At 35.3% G+C, this 22,118-nt stretch overlaps 1 protein-coding gene across 1 annotated transcript in view; it reads right to left on the bottom strand.

The window, feature by feature from the left end:
- The window catches only part of TTC27 (tetratricopeptide repeat domain 27), a 126,601-nt gene that overhangs the window by 31,713 nt on the left and 72,770 nt on the right, over positions 1-22,118 (bottom strand). Inside the window, exons 11-12 of the mRNA XM_017806838.1 lie at positions 2,769-2,864; positions 517-639 (exon numbers count right to left, since the gene is read on the bottom strand). Coding sequence (XP_017662327.1) covers positions 517-639; positions 2,769-2,864 — 219 coding nt within the window. The remainder of the gene's footprint in view (positions 1-516; positions 640-2,768; positions 2,865-22,118) is intronic.

Here is a 22,118-nt window from a genome sequence, read left to right as displayed (position 1 = left end):
TTTGATTCTGTAATTTGAATATATTAACATAAAGTAATTAAATACATCAAGCACTGATGTTATTCTATTTAAACTGTTTTTAAAAACTATAGTTAACAGTTTGAAATCAAGTAGGAAAGAAAATTAATATCCTCTTCAGCCAAAGTTTCAAGATGCCATCATGAATGACAGCTACAGCCTTCCTGAAATGCCCACACTACACCTTGCTGTCTATTGGTAATACTTAATTTAATTGTCCTTAAACATTTTCAAGAATCACTATCACAGTCTTCTTGCTTCTCAATTTATTTCTTATTTACCAACTTCTGTTTCATGTGGTTATTACTCCAAATAGTTTTTTTGGCATCCACCGGTTATGACAAGTTCATATACCATTTCTCTACTTTTCCTAAGCACACTTTGCTCATGATACCCTTGTAGGAGTGTCATTAGTGAGACAGCTAAAGCCGGACAGTCCTTCCTCCTTCAGATGCTATTTCAAGACAGGATCTCAGCTGTATAAAACATTTTTCTTACCTTTCCATGTTGTCCTGCTCTTTCATAGCAGATTACTGCATCTTCCCACATTTCCAGTTCCTCAAATATTTGTAAGGCAGAGCTGGTGCATCCCAGGTCAAAAAGTAAACTTGCAAGCTGACGCTGAAAGATAAGACGTTCCAGGTAACTGAAAATAGGTAAGTAAATACTATTTACATTTTAAAAAGTTGTTAGAGGCATTTCTGACATCAACAGCAAGGAGCAAACGGATAATACGGAATTATACTCCGTATAATTAATTAAAAGAACAATTAAACTTCAAGCTGAAACCTCAGTGTATATAGTTCAAAAACCCCCCACCAATTGAATAATAATTGTTGTGATTTGAACAATTTAACAATATAACACATAAATGGAAATGGGCATGGCAAGAATGAATTGACAGAGATGAATTTCCAGCCCTTAAATGAGGCACACGGTCCATGTGGCTGGAGAACAGCTGCTGCAGGATGTTGGGAATGCGAAGAGTGGGAAACAGAGGCTGAAGTAGGGAACTAAAGCCACTTCTAGCAATGCTTTGTCATAGTAATATATACCTGCGGAAAAAGAGAGAAAGGCTCTGAAACAATTTTGTTCAGTACTTGTGAGAAATCTCTGTCCCAAGCAGCTACTGCCAAAGGGTGTTAGTTTTTAGCCAAAGCAATATTGTATTTGACTTCAGGTTCAACTCCCTAGCTGAATTTTCCCCACAGTTAAGCCAACCTCTTTGTTATTTCAAATTCAGCAATTATTTCAGTTTACTTATGAAAATAAATGAGTTATCTTTTCAATTTAAAAACAAATAAGGCATGATTTTATGACTTAGAAAAGTTGTCTTTGGTCTTTATTTTTAAAGAGGAGATTAAGATTGCAAATAAGTTTTCACTTTTGAAGAAAGGTAATTTATTTACAGTGTATGACAGATATACAATTAGGTTTGCAAAAATAAATGGAAGCATCCTGTATAAGGGCAGCTATCTATGCTGTGAGATCCCATACAGTTAACCTCGCAGTGTTTTTGGCGATCCTGAATGAATTCTCTGAAATTCTCCACAGATGCAAAGGACCTCTCTTTATTGACTTGGTTCAGCATCTGTTACAAATCCAAGGAGTTACTATAGGGGAATAGTAACTGGTATTAAAAAAAAAAACAAAACACAACTGGCTATACCTCTTTGATGCAAATATGTAACAAACTCTGAAAACCTGTTTGTTAGCTTGACATTAATCACTTAGGAAAAGCCAACATTTCTTAGTGTCTAGAACTAAATCTCATTAATGTTTAATTAAATCTACTCAGAGTTAAATTTGGTAAAATATATATAGGCAATGTGTCTTCATTACTATGACTAGAAGACTGCAACCATCTTTCACTATAAATCCCCATTTTAGCATTTCTATCTTGGGCTTGGAAAACTGGTTTGCATTGAAAATGCCACTCCAACAACTGGAAATGAAAACCACATTTGATAGTTTTATTGGAAGTGCCTGTTGAAAGGTTATGTAGAATAACTCGAGAATGCTTGGAGAAGATATGATTGGTTAAAACAACATGTGCTGAGATTAGAAATCAAAACTGAACAAAACACCATTAAAAGTAAACAACATGAATACCTTTGGAGGTATGAAATGTAAACAGTTTTCTTGAGTTTGTTAAATATAGAATCATCAGATTAGACTTTATCGTGTAGATTTCTGTTCTAGAAAGTCAAGATAAACAATGTAGTTATGGGTAAAAAAATCCTGTCAGCACTAGTATAAAGGGGAATGTCTCAAACAAAAAAAAAGAACAACTCAAGTTGTTCTTCAGTGTACTATTGACTCCTAAATTTGGTTGCTTTCACCATGATCCACTTCCTGAAGTGAACTTTAAAAGAAACAAAGATAAAAGTAACACTATCATTAGTAAACCAGCAATAAATAGTAAGGCAGTGGCAAGATTATTTTAATAGGAGACATGTTGGAAGCTTGTAAGTTTTAGTCTATTATTTATTGGAGGGAAAAGGAAAGTAAAGAAGAATTGCACTAACAATCAATTACTTCTGTGCATGACAGAACAAGACATCTGAAAGCAAAACACTGTACAACTTGATTTCTCTCCAGAAAAAGCTGGTGTGGGTTAGGTTATGTCTTTATTTCTACAGTATTTCAACTCAAGGTCATATCACGCTCTCTTGACTTTGGAGTGATGCAGTATTAAAAATAAGCACCATAGACTTTTAAGAAAAGCTTGAAATGAGATTGTTTCACACCTGTATGGCCCAACGTGGAGGCACCTGACAACAGTAGAAAACCTTCATGCGTTCAGATGCTGATGTACTCGCATTTTCAAACTGGTCTGCAAGTGCCTGTAAACGCAAAGTATATCCTGATTTAGTATTTACTTAGATTTAATCAACCTGAAAAAATCCCACAAATTCAAAGCATTACAAATTTTAGGCAATCTTTACATACTGGAGAAATTATAATCAAGATAACACTAAATGCCAGTAAACTTACACCATAATATGCTACAAGCCTTTTTATTACCCCACGTAAGAAAATATAATAAACATTTATGTAAAAACCCTTTATCACAGGCAATAATAGATTAAAAAAAACTTTGAAGATATTCCAATTTCAAAGTGTATGTAACGGGAATAAGAATCAAATTTACAATGTCAAACAAATATACTTGCAGAGTTAAACTGCATCATATATTAAAGTGACTTTGCCTAATGCATTTCAATCCTTTAGCTAGTTTTCTCCTACAAAATAATTGATGTACTTTAGGCATGACATTTCTTATTAAAAAGACAAACATATTATAGTGGACCATGGTTTTGGAAACACAATTCTAATACAGAATAAATTATTGTGACTTGGCATACAATTCAATTCAGGCTATTTATTTTTCTTTTGGTGGAGCTTTGGATTGTTGAAATGTTTTGTTCTGAAGCCCTTTGAAAGAGAATGGTAACTTTCACATAGCAAAACTGCACCACTAAGTTTTTCTCTGAAAACCCACTATGAAGTGATGCCTTAAGGTCCATCTGGTTTTTTGATTTTTCTAATTTTTATAAGTTTTATAAGTAGTTAGATAGTAGAAGTAGATTTAGAACCAGCAGCACTCATTCCCTTACCCTTAGCATAGTAACTACACACATTCCCCAACCCTCTTATCTCAATTCCCCATAACAATATCCCCTGAATTCCAGTAGAAATGTTTAGTCTCTCTTTAAGATAGGCCTCTTCTGTTTGAGGACATCTAATCTTGGCCTGAAGCGCAAGAATACAGTCAAAAACTGGGTGAATGTGTGCCCCCTGTGCCCCGAAGAAGATGAAGATTGATGAAGAAGGCGTCTCAGAGTCCCCAGCCCCAATTCCCAAGGGGCGTGACTGAGGGTGGACCAGGGCAAAAGCCAAAGGGTGGGAGAACCTCGGACTGGACAAGCAGTATTATAAATTGTAACATGGGTAACAGAGGGGCAAGCGCCCATCTTGTAACTTTATGCCTAGGCACAAATTAAATCCTTTCCTTATCTCACCTTCAAAATTAATTTGCCTCGGAGTTTTTTCTCCCTGAATTTTCTTTTAGGCATCAGAAGTTCTTTAAATCAAAATTCAATATCAAGAAAAATACAGTATTAAAGGAAGCTATAGCCAGAAAGTTGGTTGGGAATTTTAAGATAAGAGAGAAACTCTCTTCAAATGCCAGTCGTTACTAAAGTAGCAAATATAAGGCCAGAGGTATAAATAAAAGAATATTAAGCTACTTGTTTTCACATGATTCACTTACCAAAGACTTGCTTATAACTCAGTCAAAGACTTATAGACGGAGCTAGACAAGTTGTCAGAATTTTCTCAGCTTTCTGTAAGTGAATGCAAAGATTCCCAAGCAAAGGGAAAAAATGTACAGGATCACTTCCCTCTCTTTCTCTCTCTTTCTAAATTCAACTGTTGGTTACCCAATCTATATTAATAATGCTAATGATAGCTGTATAAAATCAATTACATGATTTAAACTGCTAAGCATCTTGTAACTGCTATTGATGTTTATGGGATTTACTAAGTGGCTTCAGTCAGCAATAATTAAGGCTTTAAATCCATGCTTAACCTCCCAATTTTAAATACTAATATTTAAAATATTCAATCTTACTCACATTCTTTTTAATAAAATTATCTCCAGAGACCTATTCCTCAAGATTATCCAGAAACCTATGGCAAGAAAATGGCTAAGGTGTATTTGTAGTAAGGAAAAAGACAGACTAACAAAATCACATTCCTTTAAGCAGTTTCAGGCAATCCAAAAGGAGTTAGATTAAAATAAAACTTTTAAAGTAATATTATTTAATTACAGACTTGAATACAAACTACATAAAAAATGATATTTTGTTGGTTTAGTTCTGCTGAAATGTTCTAGTGCTATGCAGAAGCACATTTTTCTACACTCTGTTGCAACAAAAATTAAACTGAAAAATCATCCAATTCCTTAGGGAATTATTTTATGAGACCAGACAAAGTAGTAAAATAAAGTTGAAAAATTTAAAAATAATAACCACTCTAAGCCTCAGCAAAGCCAGAAAATCCTAGATACATCCTGCAGAACAATTTTTTTGAGGAGACCAGGAGATGGAAGGCAAAAAATGTTTTAAGTCAATCAAAATGTTTTGTTCTTGTTTTAGCTTTTTGCCCCCCCTTCTAAATTTCTATTGTTGCATAAGAAAAACTGAAATTCAAAGAAAAATTTTTTTTAAAAGCAATGTATTTTATTGGAAAATTTGTGGCCATACCTTTTTTACACTTCACAAGCAGAAAAGCCTTATGTAAGTGACATGCTGTAGGAGAATATGACTTAACAAGTACAATTCTCCCTCTTCCCAAAACAAGTACTCTGTTCAGAGTTCTAACAAAAACTGAAAGTGTAAGTAGAATATATGAATATTATATATTCCTTAAAAAGAGTAAGTGGCAATGAATTTAGAAGCCATTAAAATCCATGGTTTATGCACTCTCTAATAGGTTAAAAAAAAAGCTCTGACAGTTCATCCTAATAACGAAGTATAGAAAATAAGTTATTAAAAAATTGAATTCTATGTTTCTGAATTATGCTTGAAGAGATAAAATTTGGGTTGTATAGGGGCAAGAAAATGAGAAACCTAACATTATTGCACAGCTGATATCTAATCATAGAACAATAAATCAATACAATCAACAAGAGAGCACTGCCAAGTGAGCATTCTTTTTCATTAATAACCTTCAACATAAATACCATGTAATAAAAACCCTATGTAAATACAAAATACTTGCAACAGTCAGATGTAGGATTTTGTGCCTTAGTTTAACTTGAGACTCAAACTCCTGCCTTAAAAGTTGTTAAAAAGAAATACAGCAGAAACTAACTAAAATTCAAAACTCTAAATGATACATCTGTTCTTCCATATGCAACATTTAAAAACATTTAACTTAACAGGTCTCTCTCCCACCATGTAACACACCCTTTTCCCAAGGCTTGAGCTGTCACAGATAACGAGTCCTTAAGTCAAAAATCACAGTAGAGAGGTACAATTAATCCAGTCTGGAAACAACAAAACCAGATAGTTTTGATGGAATTTTATATCGTTAGCAAAGATCACATTATTGCCACATGAAGGCAGGAGAAGTCATTCTTCAAAATATAATTCCTTCTCCCCACCTCATACTCTGGCACGAGTTTAAGCAGTACAATAGGTACTGCCTGTTTGGGATGTTAATTTAAAATGATCACATTAGCATTTTTATTACTGTACTAATCCACCTCAGTCTACTCATTTTCCTAATCAAACTCAGCTGGTTGAAGTTTATGATTAAAGTACATGAAGTTTGTAAAGGATTTTTCCCACTGTGGATGTCATTCCCATACATTCATTGCCACTGTACATCCTTGCTTTGCTTCTATGTTCAACATACATGTAACATCACTAAGTAGTCCTGATGATAAAATATCAGCTTTGATTTTTGAGTCTGACTGAATTTCAGTCTCTTCATCCACTCCATTATCTTCAGTGGCTGACAGAGTTAGATCTTTTTTTCTTTTTAGCCAGTCCCTATCTCTGTATTTAATCTCTGAAAATACTATTATACCCTCAAGGTTTCTCAGAGTTGTCATTTTCTATGACATAATGCCATTTGATTTTTCAATCTACTTACAGTACAGCTTTTTAATTTGTTATTCATCCAACTGGTCTGAAGTCCCTCCCACAAGATTTTGTCCTGTTTGTTAAAATATAATCTTCATGTCCCTTTTGCATCTGAGGTAAATAAATGGCAGACTTTAACATCCTTCTTTTTATTTTTAATCTGTTTATTCCAGATTAAATAGTTTACTTATTTAAAAAAGTCCCCTTACTATGTAAACCTGTAACTATATGCAAACATTTTTCCCATACATTTCACTTGAAGGATCTCCTGATTCAAGCTTATTTAGGGAAAAATTCACCCCCAAACCAAACAAAAAAGCCCCAAATGCCTGTCTTTTGAAAAAAGCAAGATATTAATTACTTATCAAAAACTTCTTGGAAACAGCATAAGACCTTTTTGCTTGTGCAGCAACTATTTAATTTCATCTGGACCTCTCACTTCAAAATCACTGAGGATAGGCCTACTCATATCCAAACCCAATATTGCTAATACTGTTGGCCCCAATAAAACACTTTCCTCAAAACAGTCTTGACTTTTAGACAGCATTTTGTTCACGCTATTTCAACTCACTTTCTCCCAGGTTTTCATATCAGTAACACACTGCACCAATTTTCCCTTTACCTATGTTTTCCAGCAAGAACATTTCCAGTTTTTGTGTTCCAGTCACAACTCTTCCATTACATTTCTTTCACCTGCACAACTGCTTATTTCACAGATAGTGTCAATCATCATAGCTTGTTTATTTTGTTTTCCTGTCTTGTCCCACTGCTAAGCAGGTATCCGGCTGTTTCCCACCAACCACACCCGATTTAAAAACATTTTACTACTTTAGTACCTGATTACTTGCTATGCATTTACCAGTACCACTATCTCTACCCTTGTTAGCATATTATATTCCCTCACACCCTTTGATTTCTCCTGGTATAACTGACATTCCTCTTTATTTACGATTTTATAGGCAGGATGATTAGACAAGTTTTTTCTAGTCTTCTGCTTCTCAGTCTAGAGACCTTGTCAGCCTGCCAGAACCAATCCCCAGTTAATAGCTCTGGGACTGCAGTGGAGATTGTCCACCAAAGAGTCCTTTCTACCTGAAAGCTCACAACAGCCATAAACCACAACGTTTCTCTATCACCTAATCTCAGCCAACATGGTGGCTGTGGCATTATCTTGTTCTGCTCGTTTTCCTCTAATCAACTCTAAGATGCCTCACTTCTTACCTGTTTTTACCATATCTGACATGGGTTTAGCTTGATCTATGCCAAAGGAAACTTATATTGTCATGTGTTCCACTTTCCCACTATCGCCATGGTCCAGCATGTACTACCCGACTAGTACCTTAATCCCCAGCAGAGAGAAGAGGAAGAATGGAAAAGTACCTTTCAGGCTTTTCTAACATGTAAACTCCAGACACACTTTCACGATACTGTTGTGATCCTCAGGTCCTTTTTCTTGAATTTCTCCCAAGTCTGAAGACTCCTTCTGAAAATCCCACAAATCAGCCTGAATAACCACTCTGCTTAAATAACTGTTCCCATTTTCCTTGACCTTCTTCTATTTCTGTACATTACCTCTGTATGATTTATAAGCAGCAAGTTGATGTCACAACTCTACTGCTTGTGTATTCTAGCTGTTCTTATACAACCTATATACCATTATAAGTGCCAAAGTAAGGACACCAGCTTCAGGACTGCCTGGCTGGATCTTGGCTTATGAGTCAGCCACAGAAGTGCCTGATGACGCAGTTGGAATTGTTTGACTGCTTGGAAGAAAGATGTTTGGAGACAAAGGGGCCAAGAGATAAAAGCACACCTGTAGAAAAAACAATCCTAGTGTCTCATCTCATCATTACTATGATTTCTAACAATTTAGCAGGTGTTTAGCCCAAACTGAACTTAGCTCACCTATGTTATTTACTCAAGAATAATGTAGAGGAAAGCTTTGTAAAAGTAACAGCAACTACATGTGTAACTCTGGCTGTAGAATTACAAAGTTCTTACTTTATTCATAAGCTTATTTTAAAAATTGTAAATAAATGGGAAAAATCAAAAAGCTCATTTGATTTCCTACCACAGAACCTGCTCTCACAGATAGAGTTTTTACTGCTTAGTATTAATGAAACAAAAAGTGGGTACTTTTAAAGTTTATGCAACAATAAGTTCTTGTGAACCCGGTAATACTTACACGTCTGTAAAACTGCCAGAGAAACATCGTTAAATTAATTCAAACTTTCACACAGCTTAAGATTTAATTCTAAATGCTTTAAAATATTTACTTCTGGAGGTTGTGATATTAAAATACTTGTCTAACAGAAAACCTAAATAATTCTTGAAGCTTTAAAGCATTAATTGGCTTTATTATTTTTTAAATTGTCCTCTGTCGAATTACATTTTCTAACAATAAAGCCTGAAAAATGCTGCACAACAAAGTATTACAGTTCAATTTAATTTGGGATGTATTATGACAGGAAATGTCACAGCCTTGTTCTGCAACAGTAGACTCGGAAATACGTAAATACAGAAAATTACAAATAAAAGCTGCATTATCCCTGAAGAAAACATATATAAACAGTGTCTAAAATTCAGAAACTGTATACATACTAGAAAACGGGTGACAAATACAGATAATTAAATATGCAGAATAGTTAGGATTTTCCAAATTTTCTTTCCTGTGAATTAGATCAGATATTCCAAGCTTTTCTAAAGTACTATAACTATTTTAGTACCTTGTGGATATGCAATTGGATCTTCAGTTACACTCCTTTGGTAATCTTACTTTAAAAAAAGCATAACTCCCCATATTTACATTTCAAGCAACAATCTTGTTTCAACAGCTCTTTGTCAAACCAAGAGCTCCTGCAACCAAGACCACTGGGACAAACTGAGGCATACATAGACTTCTAAAATCCAATGATCAAAATACTTAAACTACGAGTGAAGCAATGCCAGAAACTATGAAACAATAAAACCAGCTTTCATATAACAATGCAGTGAAGTTTAGCTTAATGGGAGAGAATAATTTCTGGTCTAGCCTAAACCTCATGACAGAGATTATGAGCAAATAGTGATTACTTTATTGATTGTCAAATTTATCATCAGAGAAATAGATATAAACCCAGTTCATTCGGACATACTACATTCAACCATTACTCAAAACAGCACTTTGACATTTCAGACAGGACTTTGTTGCTTGGAAACTAAAATGACTTCAAGGAAATAATGAGCTGTCCTTTTAAAAGCTCACAGACTATATATTTCTGTTAAATGATGAAAATCTCTGAATGTCAAGAATTAAGGCATCCAAACACACAACAAAAACTATTAAGCAAGGATGTATTTCAACATCAAGAAGAAACCTCCCACTCATTTATCTAATTTTCAAAGGAGAATTATGACATTAAATACTTGAGGAAAATTTATTACAGTGATCACTATTATAAATTAAGATTTCTGATTCATGGAAACTCAAAAAGACCATTTTTCACATTGTGCAAAGATGCCAAGATGAAGAGCTCTGCTTACTGGGGATTTTACATTATTCACATTCTCAGGAGGATAAAAATGTTCTGTGAGAACTCTGCAGAAGTTAAGTGCTTAAAAGGACAAAAATCTTACCCCCTTTTTTACACCTCATTAAAATACAAGTCTTGGGTTCATTAAAATCTTGTAGCCTTGAAGACTTGTGTTTTTGCTCCCTTTGCAAAGTCACCCTTTCGGTCTTTCTTCCATTATTGCTTGTTAGGATTATCCTCAAATGGTGTGTGCACTTAAACCAACTAGAGGACCACGTATCACACTGTTCCCTAGGAACTAACAAGTGGCTTGAAATTTGTTAAAGCTAACTTGACAGCGTTGTATAGCACTGACTGCCTCATCTGTATTGCAAATGAAGGGTTACAGAGTGCCTGGAACACAGGAATTGCAAAGATGTCTGGATGCTTCACAGAGAGAACCTAGTAACAAGGTAACGTGACTCCGGAACTATAGAAACAAGGAGTGCTTGAAACAAAATTAACTGAAACATTCAAGGAGAAGACTTCAGGATGCAAGTTTTCAAAACTAAGTCTATTTGCACTAAAAGAAGTGTTTTAACTATTTTGCTCAATGCTTTGGTAAAAATTTCTCGATTGTATGTAACCACTACACTGAAAGAAATCACAATGTCTAGTGACCCAGGTTATTAGTTTTTTCAAAAAAAGACACAAGAAAATGGCTCCAGTTTCTAGCAGCTTTATATACAGAAGGAAAAGCACTGATTTCTTTTAACTGAAATGAAACAAAAATTTTCTCTGCCTATTATCTCAAATTAGCATAATCCCTTTTTAAACAGCAGACTAATTCCTCAGCTAATACTTTGCTTTTTTTCCCTCTCCCACCCTAGATGAGACACAGAAATCTATCTGAGCTGTAAAAACAAGAGGTTCTTGTACTGGATTCAGCACTACTCACCACACAGTAATCTTCTAGTAGCTTATTTTGATGGATTCTTCAGTTAAGGGCGTAAGTACTAATAGCATGCATACAGAACACGGATTATCCTCTACTATCTCCTATTTCCTTATCCCCCTCAATAGCTAAAGAAACTTGGCATCAGCAATTCCTGACCAAATACTTTAAAGTTTCTGGGCTGAGAAGAATGCCAGTAGAGGCTTTTTCAGGACAGCCATCTCTGTGGCCTCTGTATACAGGGTTGATTTCATTGTTAGCACCCGGCATCAACCTGAGAATAACACAATATTCTCTCCAAGATAGATTACAACTACAGAATTTTCTAACATGTTTCAAGTTTGATGCATTTAAGGCTGTTATTCCCTTTAAAAGCATAACCAAGTTAACTTCTTTAAAACAAAGGTCATGTCCATTTTTCAGCAAAGGAGGAACTTGCTTGTCACCTAAGCTCTTATTGTTCTTCCACCAGGAACCATCTGTTCTGTTGTACTGTGATCTTTCCTACCATATACCAGACATTTGCATTTTGCTTATGGTAAATTGTGCAATAGTGTGTGTATATATACACAAGCAATTAAAAAAAAAAAAAAGAGACACTGTCTGTAAGTAGCAGAAAAAGTCTCACTCAAGCTTCATTGGGAAACATAAATAAACATATTAGAAATAAATATTACAAAAAACCATTTATCTATGGGAAAAAATTTAGAACTTAGGAATTAGATGGTCATTTCTGAAGAATGCAAACAACAAATACTTAAAGAATTTTAGAGCAAAAGTTCTTAAGACCTTGTTATTAATTGCAAGCATGCAAATGTTTTCAGCTTGCTCCTACCTAATGTAGTGACTGGATGGTATTTGGTTACACAAATAGATTAGTCAAAGAAAAAAACACAGCACAAACCAAAATGCACTGATGTAAGTTAGTGAATTTTTTTACTGGCAGTCACACCAAGTATAATTGGTTCATGTTACTAAGATTTCCTTAGATTCCTGGAAAAAGGAAAAAGAATATTGTCTACTCTTATCTAGACACCTATAATCTGAAACCATAGATATTCAGCTGCTTTAATTGCTCTTTTTGCAGTAATAGAAATAGCCAATTTATATATATATATAATTTTTTTTTACACCTGCTAAGTGCTCTTTTACTGATACCTGTTTTTCAAATATTTTCATACAGCTGAAAAATCTCAAGAACATCTTTAATTATTCAGTGAAGGGGACAGGAGTATGAAGAGAAGTTCAGTTACTTTTGTCCTGAATTGAATCAGAATGTCTCAGATAACATCTCGGGATACCCACTGTTTTCTCACAAAAAAAATATCTTTTTCCTAAGAATAGCTTCCCTATACAGTGAAACCTTGCCCGATACCCAGTAGTTTCTGTTGAAAAATTACTTGGCAGGAAATACACATTCTTCCAGTAGCTGAGCCTGACCCAGCAACCATACAGTGTATGATGGTAAGTCCATTAGAAATATGACACACGGGCAAAGTGTTTAAACTTTAGCAATCTCAAAGAAAGGCAGTCACATATAAAGAAGAAGTCTGTTTTCAATATATGTATTTTCTTGAAAGACATCCAATCCAGTTCTTCACGTGTTCCTGGAAAGCTCTCTATACATCTGGGAAAAACAAATGGCCCCCCTTATCATTCTCTGTTAATGATTGATCTACTCACCAAAGAGAAAAAATAAACATCTTCAGCAACAACTGGTTTGAAATCAGTTCAATTTCCAGTGAAAATGAAAACACTCTAAATGCATTAAATATTCCATGCCTGATTGTATGACATATTAAAATAGAAGCATATCAAGCTACCCTGAAGACTCAGTTCTTTTTAAAAAAGGAAGAATCCACAAAAACACAGTTCTTTCCACAATCATATAGCAGTCTTTGGTGTAGCATGTTTGGTACACAACCAATTAAAAAACCAGACCAAAATAGAATTTTCATTCAGCTGGATAAAGTCTTATGGTCTGTGCTGGTCACTCACACCAAACAGGTTGAGAGACAGAGACTGGACAACAAAGGATCTTCTGCTTCTTCACAAAAGGACTGGACTCAGCACACTAAAAACCTTGCCCAACAAAACCAGAGGCTGTAGAAACAAAGGGACATCAGTGCAACATGTACATCGTTTAATCTGTTAACAGTCTTCAATTGCTTAGCTGAGGACAATCAGCTGCAAGTTCTAATAGTACCAATCTTGCACTGGAAGCAATTTTCTTGCAGATCTTCAGGAGGAGGTAGCAGGCTGCTGCCAAAGCAACAGCACTTTGCTTTCAGTCACCCTGAATTATTTGAAGTACTCTAACCTGAGCCAGAGGAAGAGTACTGAAGGACAAATTAACTCTTCCACTGTCAGCTGCCACCATCTAGTTTCTGCTACCCTTTTTTTCCAGGGGAGAGAAGAACATGAGCCAGGAGTCTGCTGGGCTCTGGCCATCCATTCAACCCTCAGCCTGCACCCCTCATGGAGAACCAGAGGGAAGAAGGCAGAGTTCAGACCAGAGGAAATGGCAAGATGCAGCTTGGGAGCTCCTCAAATAGTTTAAGATCGCACTATAATTTGGCATTTTAGATCTTTTAAGTGTCTGAACTTGCAACATTATTAATGGTCTCAGCTTGCGTGCATTTTACACAGAGGAAAATGGAAAAAAGCAGAAATGTTCTGTGGTAGAATCATTTACTACATGTTTCTATTTCTAGGCAACTTCAGTGTTTGCACAGATCAGTATCTGGAAAAATGGGCAGGTATAGCATGTCAACGTGCGTAACAGCTACAAACAATAACATTTATGCCATTTAAAAATCTAGTTCAGGCCTGGTAGGTCATATTGCTTACAAAAACATCTCCGCATCTGTCAGAATGCTCAAGTCTTATCACAAAAATACAGCACTATCATTTACAATATTCAGACAGACAGTAACACTATGAAGAAACTGGATAACCGCAAAAGGAAATGGAAATACTGAAAAGAGTCAATATCTTATCATTATAGAACTCTACATACATCAATCCAAGTGATTATTTGAATCAATGGCCCTCAAATTGGTTTGGAAAGTTCAGAAGCCAAATATATTCCTCAATTCATAACTATAACTGGAACAAGAACTAAATTAGTTGAATTGGGTCAGAAAAATCAGTTCTCCTACATCCAGCAAACACTATAGCAAAATTTGGCTCTAGTACAATAGTTTCTAATCAACTGATTCTTTACACAGTGGATTCCCAAAATTTTCTACCTCTGAACATTCAGAAACCACAACAGTCACCATATTAAATATACTTTTTTAACCATCTGACCGGCCTGATCTATGAGAAATAGCAGTCCTCACTCCCCACTGCAGCATCACAGTTACAAACTAATTTTGAAGCATAAACATTTTCATTTTTGGAATTAGTTCATATTTTTGTAAATGATACAATCATTTAATCTAAAAAAAGAAGAATAACATTTTCCCTTGTTAATTACACAATAGTCCATTCTTTTCTATTTTATCTTTTCCACAAGCATTGTTTTCCTTCACTATTTCTACATTTATCTTGCAGGGATTTGTCACCAGTTTAATGACTCTTTTACAAATCCCTTCATCTGACTTTGTGTGAATCCATATTCTCAAGGTCAAAGATTACAAATCTCCACAGTTTATACTGCACAGTTTTGCTGCAGAAACTGATCTGCTGAAATCTTACCAGTGTCCAAGAAACAAATTTTCTGAAGTATTCTCCTCGAATATCTTTTCTGTTGACCTACATAACAAAAGCTAAATGCTTCCAATGTACTGTTCTCAGACTATACTCCGATTTAGCTATACAAACACTTTCTTGCCCCTAAACACTTGAGAGTAATTCTTTTCAGGTTTTATCAGATTTTCAACTGAAAATCTCCTTTGACAATAAATGCATTGGCTTCCCTTAAAATCACAGCTTGTATGGTGACCTGAGGAAGTAAAATATTTTTGTATCAGAAGAAAAGTCCTTCTGACAGACCATTCATTCTTTATTGAGTATATAAAGACAAGAGCAAGGACCACTAGTTATTGGGGCTTAGTAAGCTGGCTTTGACTTTTTACCTTTTCCAACTTTTGCAAATATTAGAGAACCACTGTTTCCATATTCATTCATTTTTAATACTTTTAAAACTAAAAGCAGTTTCCAGTCTCATTTCCTGCAATGGTTAAAGCAGCCCTAAAATACCTTCTTCTAATGGAAGAATTTTTCAGAACAATGCTGGATCACTTTCAAAATATTAAAAAACACACAGACAAACACTTCTATCAATAACCTTTGTCTCATTGTTACTGTACTACTTCCTAGCAATTGTTTCTGGACATCTTAGTTTCATTTCATTAAATAAGAAGGTGCTATTCATGCATGACTATGAATTAGTCTTTCAGGCCTGAATTCATCCTCTGTGTTATACAGGACAGTTCACCACAGCCTTGGAACTCCTTGAACTACAATAATCAATGCATTTAGTGCCTTCTCATCATGTTGAAAAACTCATGCATTTGGCAGGCTTTGCAGGGCAAGATTCCTTGGAGAAAAGAGATTACAAAGAGAACTGCTTTGTTTCATTTAACTGACTTACTTTCCTGTAATAAACTGATTACCACTACTGAAAGATAACTGCAAAACTATCATGATGAGGGCATTTTATACTTGCTCTGCATGTATTTTTATTGGTATGGAAAATTATTAAAATGTGAAAAGGATGCAAAATTCATTCTGTTTGTCTTAACTTAGCTTTCAAAAAGCCATTTTATGGAGTAGTTTCCATATTTTTAATAGACTACTACCCTTATCAACCAAAATATGCATACACGTTTATGTCACTGAAGGTGAAGAATAATTAACCAGAGAGAACTATTATAAATTTATGCAATTTCAATTAATATACTATTTCAATCAGCAAATAATTTTGGCAGGGTTTTGTTTGTTTCACTTTTTTGGTTGGGTTTTTTTAATTTGCATCTTCTGTTCTCTTCCTTTAAAAGATTAATTTTCACCAGCAATGAGAATCAGACTGTCCTTCTATTATACATAGCCTTATTTCTATATCTCTTTTTAAAACCATAAGGATTCAATGTAAACATGTTTAAGACAACTATCTTTAGCATAAAATTCCTGGGCTATTTTAAATTTAAATGTTAGAGAACGATAAATGGCATTTGTCCTGTCCTAAATAAAGATGTTAACTTTCCGTTGTTTTAAGACTTTTCTAGATGGAAATGGAAGTGTGATTAGCAAATAAAGCAAACGTACATTATGATCCAAATTAAATAGATTATAGGCCTTGTAACCAAAAGGCCACTATCAAAATAAGTTTTGCATTTACAATTTGCTCCTTTCTTATAGATATCTTAGAAATACATAGGTTCTGATTACACATTAAAATTAGTAGATCTCAGTGTTTTAGTCCTAAAAACCATGCCTTCTTGTCCTGTCAGCTCCCAAGGAGTTTCTCAATTCTGAATAAGCTAGGTCTTGAGCTAGGAAAGAAAACACACCTTTGCACCTGCATAGCTGCTGTTGAAGGCTGCTTTACCCTTTCAACATACTCTCATTCCAGATACTTCATTGGTGATTTTTACCAGATCATTCATCCAATTTTCTTTAAACCTCAGCATCAAAACATGTCCTGCTGGTATATTAACTGAGATTACTGATTCTAAGTGCAGTTTAAAACATTTTGTAATGAAATATCTAAACATTAATTGAATGTATCAATTTTTCTGTACCTGAGCTTGTATCTCAACTGTGTTATCACTTGGACTTTAAAACTTTGCTGTTCTACAGGTAGTGACTGCGTAATCAATATTGAACATATAAAAAGATATCAACATTTTTAAGGATTCAATATTCATTAAAAATGATAATTTAGCTGAATCCTTAAACAGTTATTCTACACTTCCTATTCTATTAAAAAAAAAAATCATTTATCACTCCTTGTTAACCATATTTCAAAAAGTGAGCATTTAGTAAAATTACACTTGTTTTACTGCCTAACTCTAGTAGACCTTTTATCTAAGAGGTTTTCCAGTCTAATTCTCTGGTAAACAAGTTAAAGTTGTTTCATTTTTTTCTATTTTATATGTTGAAAAACTGGAAAGCTACTGTTTATACAACACTTCCCAGTCTTTTTTCTTTATGATACTCTGGCAATTCATTCTTCTCCACTCTATTACTACCTTGTCCTCAGGCAAACAAACTAACTCTTCTCTTTAAACTTATTCCTTAAGTATCCCCTACATTTTTAAGTAAGATCATAATCCAAAGTCATTCACATTGCAATGATTTCAAATTCCAAAACTACTGAGGAAGAGACTACCTCTTGAATCTAATGGACTGGTTTCACTTATACAATCTCTTTGATGAGAGGAAAGAGAGAAAAAATAGTCAGGCATCTATACAAAAGAATTCAAGGTACTGGACTACCAGTAATATTTAGTTTTTGCATAACTCAAGGTGAACTTTTAAGATGCAAGATGATGCTGACAGTTTTAAGGAAGTATGCCAGGCCAGAAGTTGATTAACGTACTGAAACAGTGCACATCCGTATTTTTTCAAAATGAGTCACATACTAGATTCTTAAAGTGGATGTTTTGGTTTATTATATCAGGCACCAAAAATGTATCTTTCACTTTGAAAACAACTAAGCAACAAATATTCACTTAGGTTGTCAGAGTAACTTTGCTGAAAAAAAGCTTCAATTTCCTTACAAAAGGGCTTTTGCAGCTGGGTGGGGAAGAAAAGCACACAAGAGGAAATGAGTCCAACAATCCCAAATGAAACATAAAGCATTTTGATATCAAAATTAGCACAAAAGAGGTTAAGGTCATGAGTAGGAGATAACTGGATTCATGAGCGCCTTACATAATATTCCCTTTTTGTTTGAAACTGAGAGCAAAGCAGTGCACCAGGCAATTCAGAGCATCCCAATGCAACTGCCCTTTGGAATGTTTTGTCAAGCACTACCACCTAGAGAAGCAGGGTAAAACAAATGAGGTCTCTAATAGCACAGCAGTGTTACTGACTTTCAAAATATGAGCTTACCCTTCTGGACAAATATTGAACCCAAAGTTACTGAGTGTCAGTGCTTAGGATATGGGTTTCAATGTTAAAACCTGTTAATGACTTAAGCCCCCACTTAGAGAAGACAAAATCTTCAGAAAAGTATTTTATGATCTTTATGTCATTTACACTTATTTTTTACTTAATGTTACCTATATGAAATATAATTTTATAGTTATTGCATTATCTTTATCAAGCAGGTGTACCTTCTTGAATGTTTTTGTTTTCAAAGAAGCTCTTTCACCTGTTGATTGTTACTTCCATGATTTTTCAAAAGGTGTAAGCAGAACTCCCTCTAAGGTCTGTAGGAGCTAGATTTACAAGCTTACTTGTGAAGGATGGATTTAAAAGATGACCACTCACTTTCTGTTGCAAAAGCAAGAATACTGGTATCATCCATCAATTCAACATAATAGCTCTACATTAAAAATTAGTTCAGATACAGGCTAGCCTATTTGGCTTTCAGGGAAAAAATGTTCCCATTTTCACACAAGCATCATGCCCCCTTTTTAGTATGCCTGCAGGTTATTTATTTGCAGTGCAGCATCAGTCTTTCTAACTCTACTGTCTCAAATCCCAAACATATCTGGCTGACCTTAGCTTTAAACAGTGTCTTTATGTAAGTTAGGAACAGGAGAAGTAGTTGTAGTCCCTCTCCCAAAGACATCTGCATTGAAGGTTCCCCCTTCCCTATCAGATGACACGACATTTTTGTCACAGCTCCATCAATATAGCTGCATCCATGGGCCCCAAAACAGTAGACACATGTTTCATGCAATCATAAATGTGGGGACTCCCCCACGGAGGACAACTGCATCTTGTATAGATGCAGGTTCCCTGTTTGTAGCCAGTTAGCTGGCTTTGATATTGCCACTGCTGAACAATAGTCATAAAACAATTTGCACAGGGTGCAAAACCTGCAGAGGAACTGCATATACTTCAAAATAGTAAGTCTGCATTAAGTTCCAAGCTGTTGTGATTACACTGCTTTTATAGTTCCCAAATCAGTTTGTTTTGGGGGAAGGCACAACAGCAGTCAATGCTGAAAAATAGATTCAAAGATTTCTTACATCAGCTTTGCTTTCTGTTTTTCACTAAAGGGGGAAGTAAGGACAAGAATGGAGAAAGAAATAAAAAGAGCAACGATCACTGTCAAGTTCAAGTTGAAATACAACATAGGAGGAACAGACAACTGCCTTGAGATAAGGTAGAGTCTAGTTTGTATTACTTGGCACATGCGCTGGACAATGTGATTGTCCACCAGTATGGGGCTATTTCAAAACATGGTTTGTTATCTCACCTCGGGACACCTATCTCCAGATTTGTAATGATATTTATGACATAAAAGATTCATCTATTCAAATTTATTGACAGCTGTAAAGCTTCATCTATTCAATTTAGCAACAGGTGGCAACAGTGTGCCCTCCATGTCATGCAGCTGGTCTGTGGAACTTTATTATTTAAATTGTTTAGTTCATTGAAGTTGAGCTTCTGTCTCCCAAGGCAAAGCTTAGGCAGAACGATGTTAATTTTGTGTCCTGGTACTCATATTTTTCTTTGCAACTTACTGTCATCACTTTGTCTACGAAAAAGTGGTGTTCAATATGGCTTAAGGATTCTCTTACCACCATCATTCAAAATGTCACAACACTGAGTGAAGAGAGTCTGAAGGGAGAAAAGTAAATGCCTTCAGAGCTAAGATTCAATGGGAAACATTTTGAAAAAAATGGGAGGCTTTGTATTTTTGGCTTCTTTTTGAGAGTGCATTGACAGTAGAAGTGGAACAGCTCAGGTGCTGAACATAATTGTCAAATGAGCAAAAAGGTTTGTACTTTAAAAGCAGTAGCTGAGAAAATATGAAGAAACTTTAGCACAGAAAGAATGGTTTCATTCTTTTCCCCACACTAGGTAATAGTGCTGATCCAAACTGGCAAAACCAAGAGCGCGGTAGAAAACTTCTAGGCAGAAATCATTACTTGGAAAATTAAACTACTCAATATTCTCTTTTTCACTAGTGGTACAAAACCACTTCAATTATTCCTGAATAACTCTTGGCAGACTGGATCTGCGATTCCCCTCCCCCCAAACCCCAGAATTGCAGAGTGGAAGAAAAACAGAAGGAGCCAAGCACCACCACATTAATTATTTTGAAGTGTGCTAATGAGTTCAGTGTATTCCAGACTCAGCTGTATCATGTAACATCTTCTGTCAAATATGTCATCTCCTTAAGCAAAATGAAATACGTTCTGGAAATGTGTGTCTTGAGACTGAAATAATAACTATCACCAAGAGGTCACTCTCTCTTGAGATTGCTTTCTGAAGTAATAAGGTTTATTTCTTGGGTTCTGGAGACCTTGTGATTTTGTGTAGAATTCATTAAAGAATGGTTTCATAAAACACCTGGCTTTTTTCCTCTTTTTAAACACCTTTCAGAACATGTGCTTTAATAATAAATACAATTCATAATAGTTGAGAACTATTGGGATATCAATGCAGGATCTCTACAGGATAGAAGAGGGCTGTCTTCCACTTACTACCCTCCTGAAGGAAGCGAGTTAAATCTCTTTCAGTTCTCCAGTATATCTCAGATCCCAGTAATTTTCCACTAAAACTTTTAACTTCACGTGAAAAATATTTATTAGCAATTAATTTTTCTCCTCCTTCCTGCCCTCTCCCATTCCATCCACAACTAAGAGCAATTATTAAAATCTTATTTAATGTACTCCTAAAATACAAGAGGGGGTTAAAGAACAGAAATAAGAACTCCTAGTACAGAGATCTAACAGTTGAACTAAAAGACAGGTGCTGTCATTCCCTTGGTCATGCTATGTGTCTCTGTTGCTTCGACTGTGGTCTTGAGAGGTCTGATCAGAAAGATATATGACTTAAGAAGCAAAAGAAGTGGAGAAAATTTGTTAGCCTCAAACCCCTCTAGATCAGCTTTTGGGAGGAAGACTGCTTCCCTCTCCTTTTTGAACTCTTCCTTTAAATGTTGAATTTATCCAACGTAGCACAGCCGCCAAATAAGGAATTTGGCAAGGAGCTGACAGTTTAGTTTTGAAAATAAAAAGGATATGTTTCTGTGATAAATGACATAACTTTCTTCCATAACCATTTAAAGATCATCAATAGGAAAATAACAAAACAGCAAAGCTGCATGCAAGCTCACAGAGCTCCAGACACCAGTTCTGTCAGATCTGTATCAGCCTTTTCTTCATACAGACGTATATAAATTTGTTCAGATTTGAAAGAACTGAACATCAACTAGCATGTTTCTATAGTAAGAACAATTTAAACAAAAAAAAAAATCATTATTTCCCTTTTTCATACACACAGAAAAACATTAGTTGCTGGAGAAAATGACACTCTGAAGTATTATTTAAGTGAAAATTACAGGGCAGTTGACAGAATTCCCAACCACATACATCTGTGTATGACTAAGGATATAAAACAAGATCTCATGTGACCTTTCAATCTTAGACATAATGATTAGCCTATAATATTGCTAGTCTGCTCCCAGCTCTCCTGAAGTCCTATTAAAACACCCTTTTCAAGACACATTTCTCTGCCCCAACAGGCAAATTCCTTTACTGCCAAGAATAGCAAGCAGGAGAGAACCATATGAAATACTGCATGTGTTGTACGACGTGCTAGGAAAGCCAAGCGATCAGCTTGCAGGCATGCTGTCACCAGGTGTAACGAGCAGCACAAAATACAGTTGGAAAAGGGGCACATAACAAGCTGATAAAAGCTGCAAGCACAGAGGTAGCCAGTGTAACCACCCAGACCACGCTGCAGCAAGTAGCTGTAGCAAGTCACTGCAGGATAAGCCTGAGCAGGCTACTGGCATAGCAGGCACATGGCAACCTCACTTCTTTCACTGTTGGCCCAGTCCAGCAGTAAATAATGCTCTTG

The sequence above is a fragment of the Lepidothrix coronata genome, unplaced genomic scaffold, assembly GCF_001604755.1.
Source record: "Lepidothrix coronata isolate B3197 unplaced genomic scaffold, Lepidothrix_coronata-1.0 Scaffold16, whole genome shotgun sequence".
Classification (NCBI taxonomy): Eukaryota; Metazoa; Chordata; class Aves; order Passeriformes; family Pipridae; genus Lepidothrix; species Lepidothrix coronata.
The sequence above is the reverse complement of the archived record's forward strand: the minus strand, read 5'-3'. Positions and strand labels throughout refer to the sequence as shown.